The 18,787-nt window shown below is 51.5% G+C and overlaps 1 protein-coding gene and 2 long non-coding RNA genes across 3 annotated transcripts; 1 reads left to right on the forward strand and 2 right to left on the reverse strand.

Annotated features, from left to right (window-relative positions):
- Positions 1 to 651: 651 nt before the first annotated feature.
- Positions 652 to 3,062, reverse strand: LOC102555762 (uncharacterized). Its single transcript, XR_358439.5, has 2 exons — positions 2,922 to 3,062; positions 652 to 1,622 (listed from the first exon to the last, which is right to left on the reverse strand). It is a non-coding gene; the product is annotated as an uncharacterized LOC102555762 (long non-coding RNA).
- A 167-nt stretch (positions 3,063 to 3,229) lies between these two features.
- Positions 3,230 to 6,247, forward strand: Slc25a1 (solute carrier family 25 member 1). Its single transcript, NM_017307.3, has 9 exons — positions 3,230 to 3,437; positions 3,766 to 3,873; positions 3,953 to 4,052; positions 4,126 to 4,264; positions 4,695 to 4,779; positions 4,898 to 5,002; positions 5,163 to 5,278; positions 5,361 to 5,434; positions 5,540 to 6,247. Exons 1-9 carry the CDS (start codon positions 3,344 to 3,346, stop codon positions 5,652 to 5,654), a joined length of 936 nt encoding a protein of 311 aa, NP_059003.1. The 5' UTR covers positions 3,230 to 3,343; the 3' UTR covers positions 5,655 to 6,247.
- Positions 6,248 to 16,132: 9,885 nt separating this feature from the next.
- LOC134481037 (uncharacterized) lies at positions 16,133 to 17,890 on the reverse strand. Its single transcript, XR_010056211.1, has 2 exons — positions 17,625 to 17,890; positions 16,133 to 16,230 (listed from the first exon to the last, which is right to left on the reverse strand). It is a non-coding gene; the product is annotated as an uncharacterized LOC134481037 (long non-coding RNA).
- Positions 17,891 to 18,787: the final 897 nt, after the last annotated feature.

Raw genomic sequence — 18,787 nt, forward strand, 5'->3', positions numbered from 1 at the left:
ATGACTCTTGAAGGGAAGTGAGCAGAGTGCCTTGGGAACTTGGCATGCTATGGTTTGCTGCCTGGTGTACAAGCTAGCCAGGAGACAATTCTGTGGATTTAGCTGGATCCTAGTTCATCTATGTGATGAGACAATGCCCCAGAAAAGCACCAGCCACAGTGGTTCCCTTGGCCTCCATCAGCACAACGAATGACCAATGGTGACTCCAGCCTGGGCCAGTTCTTGGTAAGTGGGCTACTTTTAGACAAGGCCTGATTGTTTCCCAACCCTCCTTACCTGTAGGAGTGGCCTCTTCCCTTTAGGCTCAAGAGCTTTTTGCCCAGTATTGCTCCACTCTATCCCTGAGAGGCTGGGCATGAGTCACTTGCAGCATTTCTGCTTAGACCCCTCGGGAACTTCACCATTGCACACCACCAATGTGTAAGACAGGCGGGCCAGCCAGCCCCGGGCTTTATCAATGGCAGTGAGGTACTGCTATCCAGGGAAACCTTCAGCACAGCCCATTGGGCTCTGTGCAGCCAGGCTGTATTCCTGCATTCCTCAGTGGAGCCTGAGGTGCACAGGTTAGTGACCCCAGTGGAGTGAAGCCCTTCTGCCAAACCCTTGGTAGGAATGTTACCACACAAATAAATGAATGACTCCTTTCAACAGTTGGGGGCTGGGTGACTTTACTTAGCTCACTGAGGTGACAAGATGACAATACATGATTGTAAAGTTCTTCCTGAGTCTCCGAGTTCTACTCTAGGGACCACGTAGCCTGACCTGGCCTGTTGTTTCTAATGCTATGGAAACTCCATCTCTCAGGAGCACTTTCTAACCCACTGCTGGGTACCAAGGCCACTTCAAGCCATGTGGGTCCCAAGGCGATATCCTGAGGCTTTTATGATTCTCAGGCACGGAAGCTATCCTGGTTGGGGTAGACTAGAAAATAAACAGTATCCTGAACTAGGGCAGCAGCCCTGAGTGCCTTCGTAGGCTATGGCTGGCAGCTGCCTGAGCTCCTCCAGAAGCTGCCTGCTCTCATCAAGGGCCCACAAAGAGGCCAGTGAAGGGTAATCTCCCTGTTATAGCCAAGAGTCCCATCCACACAGCACGGACACCTGGGCCACACTGCATGAGCTGCCAGGACACACGAACTGGTTAGGTTTACAAGGGTCCTTAATTATCTATGAACACAGACAGCAGCTCCCTGGGGGAACAGCCCTCCCTGTAGATCAGCTTCTCTCTTTGCCTAAAATGCGTTAACCTGTGAGTAGTCATACGCAGAAGCTGATATAATGAAGGAGTGTTGCCTGAATCTCTCTTGACAGTGAGACCCATGAGTAAAGCATGAGGGAACTCAGGGCCCGACCCAGAATTCAGAGATGCAGGTCCTCAGCTTCGGTTCTCCTGGAGGCTGCCTTCATGCCCCTCTCTCCATGCTTAGCTAGAGCTCCAGACCATGTGCTCTCATCTCTCATAGACAGACAGACTCAGTGCCTGCAGGAGACTGAGCGAACAAGAGGAGCATGTCGAGAGCATGAGGGCTGTGCTCTTGCCTGGTGGATGCTAGTGTTTGTCAGGTGGTGCCTCGGAGTAGAGAGGGACAAAGGCAAATCCACGGCAGCCTGCACTGGCGACAGCTGGATGGGTAGAGATGGGAAAGACCCCAGTGAGGACCAGGTGTGGCAATCAGTGTGTCTAGAAACACGTGCAGCCAGCATTCTTCTTGCCTCCATGCCCAGGTGTGGACTGCTGCTGTGGGAGGGAAGTTCTTCTGATGTGTGCTAGAAAGGGCTTGGCATTGGAAGCCCACCCGGGATTGCATGGAACAAGCCCCTCAGAGGCTGTTGGGTCCTGAGTACATTGGGTATAATGAGTGCTAACACTGGTGAGAGAGGACAGTATGCCAGCTGGCCCTCACCAGACTGGACTAAGAGTCCAGTTTGGGGGTCCAACTTCACCTCCAGCCTGGCCAGCCTCCCACTGCCCCCCAATAGACACCCCCATACTCCTTGCCATCAGACATCAGCTGGGCCGATGCCTCATGTTCTGATGAGTGGAACTGAGTTCCTTCTGCCCTTGACCACTCAATGGCATCCAGAATGAGAATCCATCCCCAAACAAACCAGGTGGCAGGATCTGTGCTGGCTATGAGCTCCTCCCCTTACAGGCCAGAAGCCAGGCTAGCTGTAGGCTCTCCTCTGCTGCCCACCAGCCAGTAGGCTTCCCCTAGTAATACTCTAGCTCCTGTCTGCGTGGAGCCTTCTCTGAGTGCTTTTGTTTATACTGGGTACTGTGTCCACACCCAACCCTCAACCCACTTAACCATTTCCGGGAGTCACAAAGGACTCCAACTGGGAGGTGCAATGTCTGGACATTGTTTTGTTTTTGCTAAAGCCCAATGATAGCCAACCCAGAGCCTGAGGATGTCACTGACCACCCAAAGCGACTGCTTTCTTCAGACCGCAAGGAGGTGGACCCCTAGGCCTTGGCAAGCAAAGGTTATGGTCTGCAAAGACTCCTGGGAGCTTCACCCCAAGCCGGCTAGGGCTGCCCCCTCCAGGCGGCTTTGAGGATATGAATGGCAACAAAGACTTCTCAAGACTTTGAGCCTCCTGCCGACCATAAATATTAAAACGTGTTTATCAGAGCAAAGCAGCTTTGCCTGGTGATTGTGTGGGTAGGAGGGACAAAGGCCAACTTAATAGGCCCTTCAAAGATTCGCTAGAAACTGAGAAGAAGGGAAACCAGCATTTGTCCGGGGAACCTGCCTAGAATTTTGTTTCCGGACGTATCCGGGAAGGGCAGAGTGATCATTGCCCGGTAGGCTGCAGAAGCTCTGTGATTACAATGTGTCCAGAAGGCTGAACTCACGAACAGAGAAGGATGTGCCCCCACCGCCTCCAGGATCTCAGAGAATCCGGTCACTCGAGACCCACCTTAACACCAAGGCGCGCTCCAGACGCACGTGTCTCCACTTCAAGAGTTAATAGAAACTGCACCTTGACCCACTGCTACCCGCTTTGGCAAAGAGTTGCTGTCCCGAGACCACGCCTCCGGCGGTGTTCTCCATCTCCCCGGAACCCAGCACCGGCCATTGGTTGATCTCAGCTCTCCGCCCCGACGCGTGCCTCGGTGCATCCCGCCCAAGCCTCAGTTTCCCGGCTGGCACGGGGCGTGGCGTGGGCGGGGCTCAGCTCAGGCCACGCGGGGCGGAGCCGGGGAGCTGACGTGACCACCCCGCCTCCGGGACCAGAATTGGTCGCGGTCTCTGTAGCCTCCGGCCCCGTTGCTTTCCGAGTGCCCCGCGCCGGAGGCTCGGACCCGAGGTCGACGCCGGGCGCCCCTCCTCCTGCCCGCCATGGCTGCGCCTCGCGCACCCCGCGCTCTGACGGCTGCCGCTCCCGGGTCCGGGAAAGCCAAACTGACGCACCCCGGGAAGGCGATCCTAGCAGGTGGGTCATTCGGAACCCCAACTCAGAGCCTGTCCGACCGCGCTTCCGGGTGGGCCGGGGACACCCAGGCCCCGCCCAACTTCCGGAGGGGCGGAGGTGTCTGGGGTGCGACCCGGGCCCCTAGCCCACGCGCCAGCTCTCCCCCGGAGTCTCTCGGGCTCTCCAGGAGGAGACCACGGGGTGGGGGCGTGGGCATCGTTCGGACGCCGGCAGCGACGCGGGCAAAGTCCGGGCGGGGGAGGGGCTGCGCGGCGGCCGCGGCGGCGGCGGCGGCGGCTGGGTCCACTAGGCAAGGGTATCCCTAGCCACGGATGTTTGATCCCCACAGGCGGCCTGGCTGGAGGCATCGAAATCTGCATCACCTTCCCGACCGAATACGTGAAGACTCAACTACAGCTAGATGAACGCGCGAACCCACCGCGGTACCGGGGCATTGGTAAGGAGGGGGCTGCCGGGGGCGGCGAGGGCGACACTGCGGGGCAGAGGAGCTAGGGTCCTGACCGCGCCTCCCGTAGGGGACTGCGTGCGGCAAACTGTCCGCAGCCATGGCGTCCTGGGCCTGTACCGCGGCCTCAGCTCCTTGCTCTACGGCTCCATCCCCAAGGCGGCTGTCAGGTGAGACTCGGCTCTGCAGGAACGACCAGGAGGGAGTGGCCAGAGCGGCCCCCTCACATGACTTCTTCTTTAGGTTTGGGATGTTCGAGTTCCTCAGCAACCACATGCGGGATGCCCAAGGTAGACTGGACAGCAGGAGAGGACTGCTGTGCGGTCTGGGTGCCGGCGTGGCAGAGGCAGTGGTAGTCGTGTGCCCCATGGAGACCGTGAAGGTGAGGGATTGAGTCTTTTAGGGACAGCCAGGGTGTCCCAGGTTTTAAGGGCCATGTCAAGGTGGGGACGGTCCCATATATACACACCAGGTTCATGGTGAATGGGAGACAGAAAGGGTTTCACGTGGAGGCTGACCATCCACAACAAAAGCATAAGCAATGTCTTTAAAGCTACTTCTATTGATAGGAAACCTAGCATAACTATTCAAAGTCTAGGAATTAGCAAATGTGATCCCGGAGGACCTTCAGCCAGGGGAACCCCCGGAGGTCTTGAGGCCTATGTGTAGTGGAACTCAAGAACAGCCTCAGGGAAGGTTTCATGCAGAAGAGCTGGGAATTCCCAGCTTTGGCGTGACCTCGGGGGTCCTGGATCTGCTAACTAAAGTCCAGATGTGGCCAGGAATCAGGGCCATTGCTTCCTTCCTTTTAGGTGAAATTCATCCATGACCAGACTTCCTCCAATCCAAAGTACCGAGGATTTTTCCATGGGGTTAGAGAGATTGTTCGGGAACAAGGTAAGCTTGGAGAATCAAGACCTCTGCCAAGTGGGAGAGCCTCTACTTGAGTGGCTCCCTCTTGACTACAGGAGGGGCCTGGAAGGCCCCAGCTTGACCCATGTCTGCCTGCCCCAAGGGCTAAAGGGGACATACCAAGGCCTCACAGCTACTGTACTGAAGCAGGGCTCAAACCAAGCCATCCGATTCTTCGTCATGACCTCCCTACGCAACTGGTACCAAGGTAAATCTGTGGCCCAGAGACACATTCCAAACCCTGAAGGCTGGCTTGATGCTGGAGGGGGAGGCAGGCATCTGGTGCTACCCCAGATTTTTCCTAGACTTAAAAACTCCCCTCTGACTTAATCCTCCCAGTATTCTGACTGCAACTGTACTCCATCCAGGAGACAACCCCAACAAGCCTATGAACCCACTGATCACCGGGGTCTTTGGAGCTGTCGCAGGTGCAGCCAGTGTCTTTGGGAACACACCCTTGGATGTGATCAAGACCAGGATGCAGGTATGGATGGAGGCTGGGAGAGTGGGGACAGGAGCCCTAGTCAGAAGCTAGTGGCTAAGCAATGGCTTGCTGCGTCCTGCAGGGCCTGGAGGCACACAAATACCGGAACACCCTGGACTGTGGAGTGCAGATCCTGAAGAATGAGGGGCCCAAGGCGTGAGTAGGATAAAAGCAGAGCTGTCGTCCCCGTTCCAGGCCCTCTTGCCTGCCCTAGGTGGGGTCTTCCTCCGTTGCTCACCTTAGGCTCTCTGCTCTACCCAGATTCTACAAGGGCACCGTTCCCCGGCTGGGCCGAGTCTGCCTGGACGTGGCCATCGTATTCGTCATCTATGATGAAGTGGTGAAGCTGCTCAATAAAGTGTGGAAGACGGACTAACCCTGGAGGGTGCAATGGGGCGTCCCAGCTCCTCCAGGCCACCTACTCTTGACGATTCCAGTGCAGTAGTGCCAAAAGGCCCCTTCCTTTGTCCCTCAAGTTCTGTGGCCTGGTGTGTCATAGTGACTGTCATGTGTTCCTTAGTACTGTACTCCCATGTGGTCTATGTGTAACACTACTATTGTATCTGTGTCCAGCCTGGCCGTGGCTGGGTGTCTCTTTGGCCTGTGAAGACGTGCTCACTTACCCATGTGCTTGCTTGTGAGCCATGTGCCTGTTTCATGTTCTATGTCATGTGACCCTGTGCCCCACTTCCTGGGGTGCCTATGTGCCCTGGTCCATGGCCTTGGAGCCATGGTCAGGTCACAGTCCGGTGCCTTCCACCCCCTATGGCAAGGGCGCCCTGCCCTGGCCTACCACAGCTGCCTCTGGGCTTCGGCCTGGCTTCACCGCATTCCAGGGGCTATAGGCCCCCCTGCTTCTCCCGCCATTGGCCTTAAATGGCCCTCGGGCCCTCCCTCTGCCCGGAACAGGGTGGCACCAGCCACTCTCAGGACCACCTTGCCAAGGAGAATAAACCGGATCCTGTTGCACTTTTCCTGTCCATCCCTTTGTAGTTGGTGGGGCATTGTTGACTGAGCCTCCTTAGAGACCAACCTCCCCTCCACCTGAATTCACTGCAGTTGGCTGGGCAATCGGAAAGCTCAGCAGCCCCTAGTGAGAGCTCCTTTAGGAGGCCCAGCTTGGAACCAAAAGGGATTTGTGCTGCTTCCTGGCTTTATACAGCAACTGGGGTCCTGCCATCAGCTGAAGGGGTTTGTCCACAAGGCCCTCGGTGAACTGGCAGGATAGAGGGCTGGCACTGGATAGTGTTTCCAGGGTGCCTCTGCCCATCGCTGAGAAGGGCTAATTGTAGAGCTTCTTGGCCTGTCTGCTGTGGCGTAGCCAACCCACCCTGTAAAGTGCAGGGAAAGGACAGGTAGGTGCTCAGGGCTGAGGCATGGAGACACTGACCCTGTGCTCCCTTAAGGTTATGAACAGCTGAGGTGGTAGGGAGGACACAGCTATTGTGCAGGAATGGGTCCCTAAAGCCAGGGAACATCTTGGTGCCTTGCTCCCTGCCCCTGAGCATCAGCAGGTATTCTAATGGAATACCTATACCTGGAAGTCCCTTGCCAGGCACAGATGAGAGGCAATTCGAGGCTGGCAGCTATATAGCTGAAGTAAAGTCACTGGCCTTGACCCTGACCCCTTCTGCCATAACCATGGGCTAAGAGTAGGAACCCAAATGGACAGGGCCAGTGTACTCCCAGCTATGCTAGGAAAGGCAGCTTCCTGCCTGGAAGCTAGGGAAGGGGGATGGGAGTGGCAAGCTCTTTGTTCAGAGCTGAGGAACACTTGACAGAATAAGCATCCCTGTAGGCCGGGGCCTTTGGGGAGCCTGGCAGATGAGGTGGAGATAGCCGTGAATTCTAGGTGGAACACATGATAGGTGAGAAGTCAGTGCAAAGTAGATAAGAGATGGATATGGTGTGGAAGCCTTCAGTAGAACTTAGGTAGACTGATCTCAGTGGTCACGGCTATCCCAGTCCTCAACAGAGAAAGGTGCCCTCGCCCCCAAGCAACAGAGCCTACTTCTACCTCCACCAGTGGGTTGCCCCTGCTATATAGACCCGGCACAGGCCACTTTCAGACTCCTCCGCCTTGGCTGTGGTGGTAAAGTGGCACTAGCCTTGAAGTCCACACCCAAGAAGCACCTGAGAAGGATGAAAGTCCTGCTCTGCTCCTCCCGCCCACATTTTCTGCATGACCTTGAGCAAGTTACCTAACCTCAATTCCCTAATCTGAGAAATAGGGTTAAAAGAACACACCACTAGGCTTCGTATCTAAAATGACTCCTGTAGGGAGGAACTTGGCACCTGGAAACCTCACAAGGGTTGCTTTTCTTGAGTTGCAGGAAGTGGCTTGTAGTTTCCCCAGGAGCTTGATGCTACTGAGACAGGAAAAGGCCAGCAACTGCCCCAGACAAGTTCCTATATCCTCCTCTGGTCACAGTAATATCATCAGTCACTGTACTTATAGAGGCCCATACCTTTTGTAGGAGGAACCCATAGCTATATCTGATGGCCCTTGACTGTCCCCAGATCTTGCTGGGGCCACTGCCTCTCTAGATAGCAGTAATTATGCTAATTAGATAGCATAATTATCTAGATTATGTAATGTGGGTCTTTGATCAAGATGCTTTGCAGAACAAATGCAACTTACAGAATGGAACTTTACCTGTTCTTAAAATCCTGGAGGCAGACAGAGTTTATCTAGGGAAGAATCCCAGAAGGTGACTAAGTTTGCAGAGGCACACAATCCTCACAGAATTGTGCCAGGAGGAACAATAGCTCCAGAGTGAGGACAGTGCTTAGACAGAGGGACAGTGCTGGACCCCAAGCTGATGTCTTCTGTCCCATTCTAAATTCTATGAAGCTTCTCTTACAGCTGTATGGGTGGCCCCTGGTATTTTCTATGTGTGCCCCTGTGAAGGTGATGAAATGGCAAATCACAATTATAATTCAAAGAAGCCACACTTTGGAAAAATGCTTGTTTCCTGAGAGGAAAAAAAAAAAGACAAAGTAGAAAACTAAGAGATTCAAAGAGTCTGAGCCATGCCCTAGCCCAGGGACTGTCTCGTTTTAGGCAAATAAAAGAATTCTTGCTTTCACGTTGTATCCCAGAACTCAGAAAGAAAACAGTCTCGGTTTATGATTTCAACATTTTCCTTGCTGGCTTTTAATTTCCTGTTTCACAGATTCCTGGACTTATACATTCGTAGGTATACAGCACAGAGTTAGAGTCTGAGGAACTCGTGGCCTCAAGACTGGGGACCACGAGGTCCTAGACAGGAGACAATGAATGGGGATGCTGGCACTACATCTCCTAAAAAGACAGTGGAAGCAGCCTTGGAGAGCATGGCCCTGTAACTTATCACATCTCTCCTGGCAATACTGAGAGCATTCTCCCTTCTGATCTGTTTGTGGCGATCCCTGAGTCCCCAACATGGCCTTTAACACCGTTGTCACATTTGTCTTCTCAGTGGAGGCTAGCCACCTCTCCACCACATTCTATCTTCCAAGGTGACGCTTAACTTGGAAGCTACTGCCTAAGTACCCTATGCTCCAAAGGCATTATCTTAAGTGACCCCAGGAACAAACCACCCTTCGGTCCTCAGCCTTGCTGAAATGCCTACCTTATTAGCCTGACTAGCAGAGCAGCACGGCCTCCTAGCGCTCCCACGCTTCGGGGAAGTTTTCAAGCACTGACTCGTAGGGGACAGCTCAGGCTCTCTGGCCAGCCTGCACAAAGGCCCACACAGACCTACACCAGTTGGCCACGTGCCAGGACCTCTCCACCAAGACAGCACCTCAAGTGACCAGCTCTTCGGGTGTCTGGGAGATTCTCCCGGTGCTCTAAATAGGAAAAACAAAACGCTGCTCCCATGATCCAAAAGCTGACCCGGACGGAGCAGAACACAAGAGACGGGCTGTGCCTGCCTTGACGTGCACCATGGAGAGCACAGACCGTCTAGTGTGCGAGCGAGGTTTCCGGGAGTTCACTTCTGGAAGAAACGCTACCTAGCGCTCTCCAAGGCCTTGGAAACACCGGAGTAAGGGAAACACGGCCTCCAAGACAGAAGCACTTCACCCCAAACCGGAGCAAGCCAGCTAATAAGCCAAGCGGCGCTTGTTGATGACATCACAAGGACGCGCCCGTAGCCAGGGGCCGCGCACGCGCTCTGTCGGCGGCCGTGGATGCAGGAATTGCAATAGATCTGACTACCGTAGCCTTCGGTTTCACTCTCTGCCGCCAGTCTAATCTGGAGGCACCTCGCGGACACTCCGGGTCCTTAGATTTTCCCGCGCTCGCTTGCAAGCCCGACCACACTGGCCTGCTCAGCTGCCACAGTCTACTCTCCAGAGCCTGACGAAGCCCCTGGCAATTCCTAACCGCTCAGTTTAAGGGGACACTCCCCACCAAGTCCCAGAGTTCCGCCCCCTGTGGTTCCTTCCTTCTGGACCATGCTTTCTGGCTCTCCGTATATGCCCTATGGTTTTAACTGCCCATAAGGTCCTGTGTAATCCATGTGCAGGTCAGGAACTTAATCATTTTCCTGAACTACTCTCTCATCTGTTTGTCTTCCTGTGCGTTCATATCCAAACTCACTGATGACAATGTGACTCTTCCTCAGTGTTCCCTCTACAGCGACTAGGTTGGAAACTTATTGCTCACTATTAAACGAAGGAAGAAAAACAGCATATCGTTGCCTTCCTCTGGATCTTAATGGTCCAGTGCTGATTGGGGTACAGGTTGGAGACCAAAGATCTTCACTTATTTCTTGTGCTGGTCTCCACATCCTCCCTACCTGGCTTGCTCCAGTCCAGGCTCCTATTGCAATTGTGGGTTTATCAGAGGCACAGTATTTGTATTTCCATGGGGAAGGAGACCAGGTGCAGGCACATCCCTGAGTACCCTGCTCTGCGTCATGTTGTAGCTGCAGAAGGAAGTTATATTTCTATGGAAGGCAGCAGTGTATACAGGCTGCATTGCTGGACCTGCTACATGCCTGGCCCCGTCTACTATGGGCCAACCTCATTGATAGATGAGAAGAGCTGCACAATGGGAGGTATGTGCACCTTCCTGGGGAGCCCAACTAGGAAAACTGGAGCCTCATTGCGGAGTGGGTACATAAAGGGGCAAGAACTGTTCTTCCTTTTACCTGGAAAGGGCAGAGGCAGTAAGTATGTTGTATACCCTGCTGGTCCCCAGAAAGGGATGGCACTGAACAAAAGACTAGTCAGGTTTCACACTCCGCAGCTGCCCAGATCCACCCCCATCTGGCATTTTGGGATCTGCCTCTGAACAACTGGGGAAACTGAGACCCGTTAGCTGGCCCCAGGTCTGTCCAGCTCAGGAATGTTCCCTGCTTGTGACAATTGAGCGGCCAAAGCAGATTAACCTGGGTGTTAATCCCCTCTAATGGTTTCAGAATCCTCGGTGCGAGGCGCTAAGCCGGCCTTTCTCCGCGGCCTGCTGAAGCCCTTCCCGAAGCTTCGCCTGCAGCCGCGCCGATGCTATCTCGGCCCCGCCTGGCAGCGAACCCGTGCTAATCCCCGGTGCTTGCTTTCTTCCCCTGCCTGCCTGAGATGGGGCCGATTGGCGTTTGATTACCGCGCTATCGAGGACCCTTTGTGCAATCGGCCCCAAATCCCCTAATTCTGTGATAAAGGAGGCATTAGCAGACGTTTGCTGTAGAAAAGGTACTGGCATGAAAGAATGCAATCAGGGGAATCCTGATGGCCTGGTCCAAACCAGCTAGCGAATGAGGACAACAAGGAGAGGGGGACGCCCGAGTCCTACAGGACAAGGGGAGGGGCAGCGAGGCCCAGCAGAAGGCATCGTGGGTCCTGGCTTCTTCAGACATCTCCAACCCATCTTCCCCAGCTCTGAATGTTTGGAGTGCAAGAGGGTCCACCCCACCTCCAGCCTCACCATTGCACTTTCAAGACCTTGGCTTTGGCTTTATTTGCCCTTGCCTGCTCAACCTCTCTGCCTGTTGAGAACCCGGAGCTTGTCAGTGGTAGGGTCCTCTCATCTGTCCTCTTTGGGCAGGGATGATGCTGAAAACAGTATGCTCTCTTCAGACTGGGAAAAGGAAGGGTGGCAGACAGGCACTGTTGGACTTGTCCCTAGTGGAGTACTAAAAAGAGGGGTGACTAACTGACAGTTCCAGGAAGGGGCCATTGTAAAGGCCAGCAAGGCTCTGGGATTTGGCTTCACAGAGCTAGGCTAGACATGAGATCTGCACGCTGGAGGCTTGGGCAGCTGAGAGTGAAGAGAAACCTGTGGGTAGGAGAGGTGGAGAGTGCTGGACTACTGGTAGTGGGGGTTCAAAGCAAGGAAGCCTCAGGATGGGACTTGTGTGGGTAGAATCACCATTCTTGAAGCATGGGGTTAGGAGAGGAAGCGGCTGGAAATGGAGTGGGAGGCTATTCCTGGGCTGTCATGTTGGTTCCTGACTCTGTCCCAGTCCTTGGGAGGTAGAGGCAGGAAAATCTAGAAGGTTAGTAAGCTACATGGTGAATTCAAGACCCACTTGGGCTATATAAGACCTCGTCTCAAAAAAAACCAAAAAACACAAATAAAGCTAAACAAGTAAGACAAAACAAAAAAATCATTCATCAAAGAAAAGGGCAGATGGCAGAGATGGCTGAAATGGTATTGATAAGGTTAGGGCTGGGAGAGGGTTAAGCGAGGTCCTAGGGGTGAGGGGTTGGCAGCTGCAAGAATACATGAGAGTTTTCCAAGACATGTAGATGGGGTGCTCTCCACTTGGGTGGACAAGTGTGTATTTACTAAGGTAAACAAGAGCTGACATGTTAATTTACTGGTGTGTAAAAAAAAAAAAAGCCAGGCCATACCAAGGAGGAGGATGTGTACTGTGGCTCTGTCCAGAGCTGACTCATCAGCCCTCCGGCTCGTGAGGGTTGCTGCTGACCTTGGGTCATTATCTGAATAAGAGCCACCCAAACCCTGAACAGAACTAGCTATGACTCCTCAGACCCCCCCCCCCCACCAAAGGCTGGCTCTGATTTCAGAGTGGGTCACAGATGAAGCCCAAGGACTTCTGTCTGGAGACTGGTCCTGAGAACGCCTTCCGCTTAATTGTTGTCTGCCTCCTCTGTTCTATCAGCTAGCCCTGTTCTCCCCAGGGTGACTAATCAATACTGTCAGTAGTCTTAGATCAAAGAAACTTCTCGAGAGAACAGGACATTGAACACTAAACGTGCAGAATTCCTGGGAAAGTCAGGATTTGCAGTATACCTGCATTTGTGCAGCCCTCAAAAAGGCGTATTAAAACCCTAACCCCAGGGACCACTGAAGTTGCAGATATGGCCTTTGTAGCTGCAGTTAAGATTAATTAGGATGAGATCTTACTGGACATGCTAAATGCTCTGTGCTCTACACCATTGCCCAATCCTTTTTCCTTTCTTTTCTTCTTAATCTTTCTCTGTCTCTCTGTCTCTGTCTCCGTTCCCCACCCCCACCCCCGTGACTCATGGGTACTGGGGTAACAAGCATCTAGCTTTTCTAGGCATGCTATGTGTCTATTCATTATCTTCCTTTTTAGCTCATCGGTGGCTTTCTCTTAAAAGTAAATCCCTCCTAGTTAGGTCTTACATTTTAAAAACAAAACGTCAACTTGAGCCAGTTGACTGTAATCTTAGCATTCGAGAACTGGAGGTAAGGGGGATCAAGTTCAAGGCCAGCCTTGGTTGTGTGGTGTGAGACCAGTTTAGGTTTCAATAGTAAGACTTGTCTCAAAACACAAACCAAGTGGGTGGCAAGGAGTGTGCTTATGACCCTGGGTTCAATCACCAGAGCACATTAAACAGAAACAAAAGAAGTGCAAACAAAAAGAGGGAGAGGGAGGAGAGAGGGAAGGAGGACAGAGGGGAGGAGGAGAGGGAAGGGAGGGGGAGGACGTGAGGGAGGGAAGAGGAGAGGGGAGGGTGAGAAGGGAGGAGAGAGAGGAGGAGGAGAGGGGGAAAGCCCCTTGAGTTGTTTTAACACAGCAAACCCACTCCACTTTTCTTTCTTTCAGTTTCCTCTCTCTTCTTTTTATGGTGCTCAGGACCAAACCCAAGGCCTCGTTCATGGGAGGCAAAGACTCCACCACTGAGCTACACCACCACTGAGCTACACCCCAGCCCATTCTGCTTCCCCTTTCCTTTTGACAGTCTTGCAATGTTACCCAGGCTGGCTCTAAGCTCCTGGGCTTGAATGATCCTCCTGTCTCCGTCTCTGGAGTAGTGGCATGTGTCATCTGTCCCGGCCACTTTAGTTTCTCTATTAGCTATACCACTTTGTTGGTTTTTTTTGTTTTTGTTTTTGTTTTTGTTTTTACTGGTATCTACAGGAATTACAATGTAACACCTTACCTTTTACAGTTCAGTTACAGATAATAACGCTTCGGGTAAAAGGTAGTAATACTAAAGACACAACCTGTATTGCACAGCAGTGTGGGGAATGGGACCTGGGTCCTCCTGCTTGCACTCCAGCAGTAAGCTATATCACAGTCCCATTTCATTTCACTCCATTTCATTTCATTTCACTGAGACATGGTCTCACTATGTAGCGTTGGCTGGCATGGAGCTCACTATGGAAGACCATGCTTCCCTCAGATTTGAAAAGGTCTGCCTGCCTCTTCCTCTGAGTACTGGGAGCCTCAGCACCACACCCAGCTCCACCTAGGTATTTCTAGGTTTTGTATGTTTTGCAATTGGAATTCATTGTGGTTCAGGCTAACTTAAAACTGACTATATAACTAAGAATGACTGTGAACTCCTGACCCTCCAGCTCTGTCTCATAAGTTCTGAGAGTAGGGATGTTTGCCGCCATGTCTAGCTTTAAATACAGAACTGATGGGTGTGTGTGCATGTGTGCATGTGTAATTTTTCCTTTCCTTTTTGAGACATGTTCTCAAGATCATTCTCCTACATAAATAATCTCTGTAAGGTCATCTTGGGATACGTGAGAACCTGTCCCTAAACAAGCAAGCAAGCCCCCCTCCTAGTGGAATAGAAGCATATTTATAGGGTGGGGGAAATGCCACACACCCAGGAATCCATTAACATCAAAAGAGATCCTTCCGGAGTAAAGGTGGAATAAAGGCACTTTTAGGTAAGCAAAGCTGAGATGACCTTCAGTCATGAGCTTCAAGAAATATCAAGGGGTTGGGGATTTAGCTCAGTGGTAGAGCGCTTGCCTAGGAAGCGCAAGGCCCTGGGTTCGGTCCCCAGCTCCGGAAAAAAAAGAACCAAAAAAAAAAAAAAAAAAGAAAAAAGAAAGAAATATCAAAAGAGGGTCTTTGTGCTAAAAGTCAACGATGCTAATGGGGTTCAGTTCTTTCCAGGGGAAAGAGATGCTCAGCAGATGGAGTAACGCCCTGTCTCCAGCTCCCACATACTGGGATAACAGAGGCCCAGGAGGGTCCAACAGGCCTGCATCACAATGCCAGCCTGCCCAGTGTGCATGGCACCTTTTATGGCGGGGTGACCCATGAGATAAAGTATTACAACTCTTCCTTCGCACTGCTTTCCTGTTTCCCCATCCGTTTACTAAATGGTAGCTGTGGGTTCTCCTCCAGGGTTCATGACTTCACCAGTGTTATTCGAGAGCTGTTGGTTACTACCACAGTGTGAGTGCCACGCTGGTTGCTGCTTTTGTCCACAGGCATCATAGCTGGGTAAGACTATTAATTGTTGTGCCCCTCCTCCAAGCTTGTAAGTCTCATTATGGTGTCCTCACACCAGTGAAGGAGCACCTGCCTCTCCTCAGTGAAGGAGCACCTGCCTCCACATCATAAGACTCTAGGTTCGTTCTCCAGTATTAAAAAACGGGCAGCATAATACTAGCATGAGAATAAACATACATGGACTGGAAAGGACTTACAGCTCCTCCACAGGACCCAGGTTCCATTCCTAGCACCGACATGGTACCTTACAACTGCTTGTATCTCCACTCCCAGGTGGTCCAATGTCTTCTAACCTCTTCAAGCACTGCACAGATGGGCTACATGAACAAGGCTGCCAGCAAAACGCCCACACACATAAAAAATAAAAATAAGCGATAAAACCGTTGTTTTAAAAAGTAAAGCGGTAGCTTGATAGAGTAGAATTGCAATAAGGAGCTTCACGGGTGAGGGCTGCAGCTCTGTGGTGGATGCTTGCCTAGAATGCATGAGGCCCAAGGTTCTATTCTGTGTGGCCAACAAATAAATTGATGCACTTCGCACCTGAGGTCAATTGGTTTTTCACAGAAGTACAAAACTCAATCGGGAAAGAATAAGCTTGTTAACATATGGTGCCGGGGTGAGATAAGGAGCACACATGTGTGATCCTAGTGAGATGTGGGGCACATGTATGTATTCCTAGTACTCCCAGAGACGGGTGGAGGAGGGCTAAGAGTTCATAGTCATCCTCAGATACACAGTGAGCTTGAGGCCAGGTTGGGATACCTGAGTCCCTGCCTCAAAATAACAGCAAAACACCCAAAAACACAAAGCATAGACCCACACAAAAGAAAAGGGTTGAACCGTGGGTTGGGGGTGGGGTAGGCATATGTCCTAGTGGTCAAGGCCACGGGTTCTATCCCCACCACATAGACGGAGATGGAAGGTGGTATTAAATCATATCTTACATTATTTACAAAACTTAACTTAAATGGATCAATGTAAGAGTTGTAAAGCATAAAGCTTATACAACTATAGGCTGCAACACCCCTGCCCCAATTTCCGCTCCTGGATCCCAGGGCTTCATGAATTCTGAACAAGTACTCTCCCATCTGAAGTAGATCCCCATCCCCTAGCAGTAAGTCTTGGATATAGCAGTGGCTTCTTAGCTATGGCACCACCAACATACACAACCAAAGACAAAGTAAATTTGGTTTATTCAATTTTTAAAATATTTTTGTTCTTTTCTTGTTGTTCAGCAGTGTCTTCCAAGGTCTTGTTGGGACTTAGGAAGTTCTAAAGGGGGACATTTCAAAGGGAACCTTGTTAAGACGAAGGGAGGAAACAATTTAAGAATCTCAGGAAGTTGCTAAAACTAACCAGATTCACAAGACCTCTCCCTACCCATTATGGTAGAAGCAGTAAGAGCCACTGAGAAAACAGACATGACTAATAGGTTATTTCTCCACCACTGAAATTAGCCAATTCAAGTCAGATTAGATTATATTAGAGGCAGGTTCATTTGAGAAACTGCTCTCGGGTTGGGGATTTAGCTCAGTGGTAGAGCGCTTGCCTAGCAAGCGCAAGGCCCTGGGTTCGGTCCTCAGCTCCGAAAAAAAGAAAAAAAAAAAAAAGAAAAGAAAAGAAAAAAAGAGAAACTGCTTTCAGGTGGGTGAGTTCACTGGCCCCAAGGACGAAGGCCAGGGAAGTCACCATGGGGACAGGGTAATAAGGTAGGAAGAGAGAAAGAGAAAGAGGCTGGAGTGCAGAGAAAGGAGAGAGGAGAGAGGAGGTAGGGAAGGCTGGAAGGAAGGAGGGAGGGGAGGGAGGGGGGAGGGAGGGAGGGAGAGAGAGAGAGAGAGAGAGAGAGAGAGAGAGAGAGAGAGAGAGAATGTTCATGAGCAGAGGCCATCTCTGAATTACATAGAGAGGAACCTTCCCTCTAGGGGAAGGGCAGCTCAGTGACAGCCCTCCTCCCACTCCCTTTGGGGGCAGGGTTTGCCTGGTAGGGACTGGGGGATTCTGGGAGAACCTGGAGGCTAGGTCTGCTTTGGTCCCTTGTCTTGCATCTGAAACCAAAGAAAGACCAGCTGCCTGCAGCTTTTAAGAGCTGTCACCCATACAGGACAGGACATTTAGTCACTGCACTACTTATTTGTCTATTACTGTGATAAAACATGGTGGGGCAAATTACAAAAGGAGGGTTTGTGGGCTTACAGTTTTAGAGGAATAAGAATTCATTCCTATCACAGCTTTTAAACCTCAAAACCCTCAGTGATGTTAATCCTTCAGCAAGGCCACACCTCCTAAACCTATGCAAACAGTGCCACCTACTGGGATCAATAAAACATCTGAGCTCATGGGGGCTAGTGTCACTCAATCCATCACAGTGACACAGCTGTCTTTGAGTCATTTCTGTTGTTGTAGGTAAACCCTCAACCATATTCTCAGTAACCCTACCAAGTTAGACCTTAGACCAGTAGTGTTCTTACTTAGGCTATCACTGGTTCCCCAATTGGGGTAAGTAGATGCTTGTCTGCTTGATACTTTCAGAAATAGTGTTACAAGACACTATCACACACACACACACACACACACACACACACACACACACACACACACACAATGGCATTGCCCCAATCAGCTCTAAGCAAATTCAGAAGACACAAATGAGCCACGTGAACACATACCTGCTACCTGCACAGGGACTGGCTCACCTCAACGTGGTCCTCAATGGCAGCATTGAGGGAGAAGTTCCCAAGGGCACGGCCTTGGCAGAGCACCATGTCTTGCTACAGGGAGAGAAATACAAGAGAAAGGAAGAAGGCCATGGGCAGGGAAAGAGGAAGATATCACAGAGGCCTTCCTGGCCCCTGGCCTTGCTGTCCCATTCTAAGCAGAACTCCAGTTTGAGTGAGTAATTGGCCGCCCCACACCCCTGGGCATTGTGGTGTGCTTAGGCACAGGTGTTCTATATGGTTCTACATGAAGTTCTGCTAGACAAGGTTTCTACAACCAAAGGAACACATAGGAGTTCTGGGGGCTGTGGCAGCCATTCTGTAACCAGGAGACAGGCTGAAAGGTCACACGGAGTTAGCAGTGCTAACTACTTAGGGAAGCCTTTCATATGAACACATTCTGGGACTCTCGTGACAGAGAGGAGCCAGCAATGTCCATCACTTCAGCTTCACAGAGTCGTCACTGGTACTAGAGTGCAGTCAACAGAAGAACTTACAAGAGGACTTGGCAGTGTGGGAGATGGGTGACTGAGTATGCTGCCTACCGTGGTAGCTAACATTCCTGGGCCCTCCTCACACCCAGTGACTGCCTAAACCCTAAGAACAAATAATTTTACTTTTGAGACAGGGTCTTGCCATGTAGCTATGACTGGCCAGGAACTCACAAAGATATGTCTGTCTCTGCTTCTCAAATGCTGGGATTAAAGGTACCACCATACCAGGCTTTTAAAAAAACGAAAACCAGATATCACCAGACTGGCCTTTCCCTCCCAGTAATCCTCTTGTCTCAGCCTCTGGAGCCCCTGGAATCCTGCGACTATAGACTTGGCCCACCATTCTCAACATTTGTCCCCTTGGGAAGAGATAGTTGATCAGTATTATGACATTAGATGAGCCACGGAGCTTAGTAAAAGTGAGGCAGTCTGGTGCTCTGTCCTGCAAGACGCACAACATACCTTCAGAGATCAAGAGCGATGTGTCTTTTTTTTTTTCCGGAGCTGGGGACCGAACCCAGGGCCTTGCGCTTCCTAGGTAAGCGCTCTACCACTGAGCTAAATCCCCAGCCCCAAGAGCGATGTGTCTTAAGCAAAGGGCCAGAGGTCCAAAGCTTCACA

Source organism: Rattus norvegicus, chromosome 11, assembly GCF_036323735.1.
Source record: "Rattus norvegicus strain BN/NHsdMcwi chromosome 11, GRCr8, whole genome shotgun sequence".
In the NCBI taxonomy this organism is placed as follows: Eukaryota; Metazoa; Chordata; class Mammalia; order Rodentia; family Muridae; genus Rattus; species Rattus norvegicus.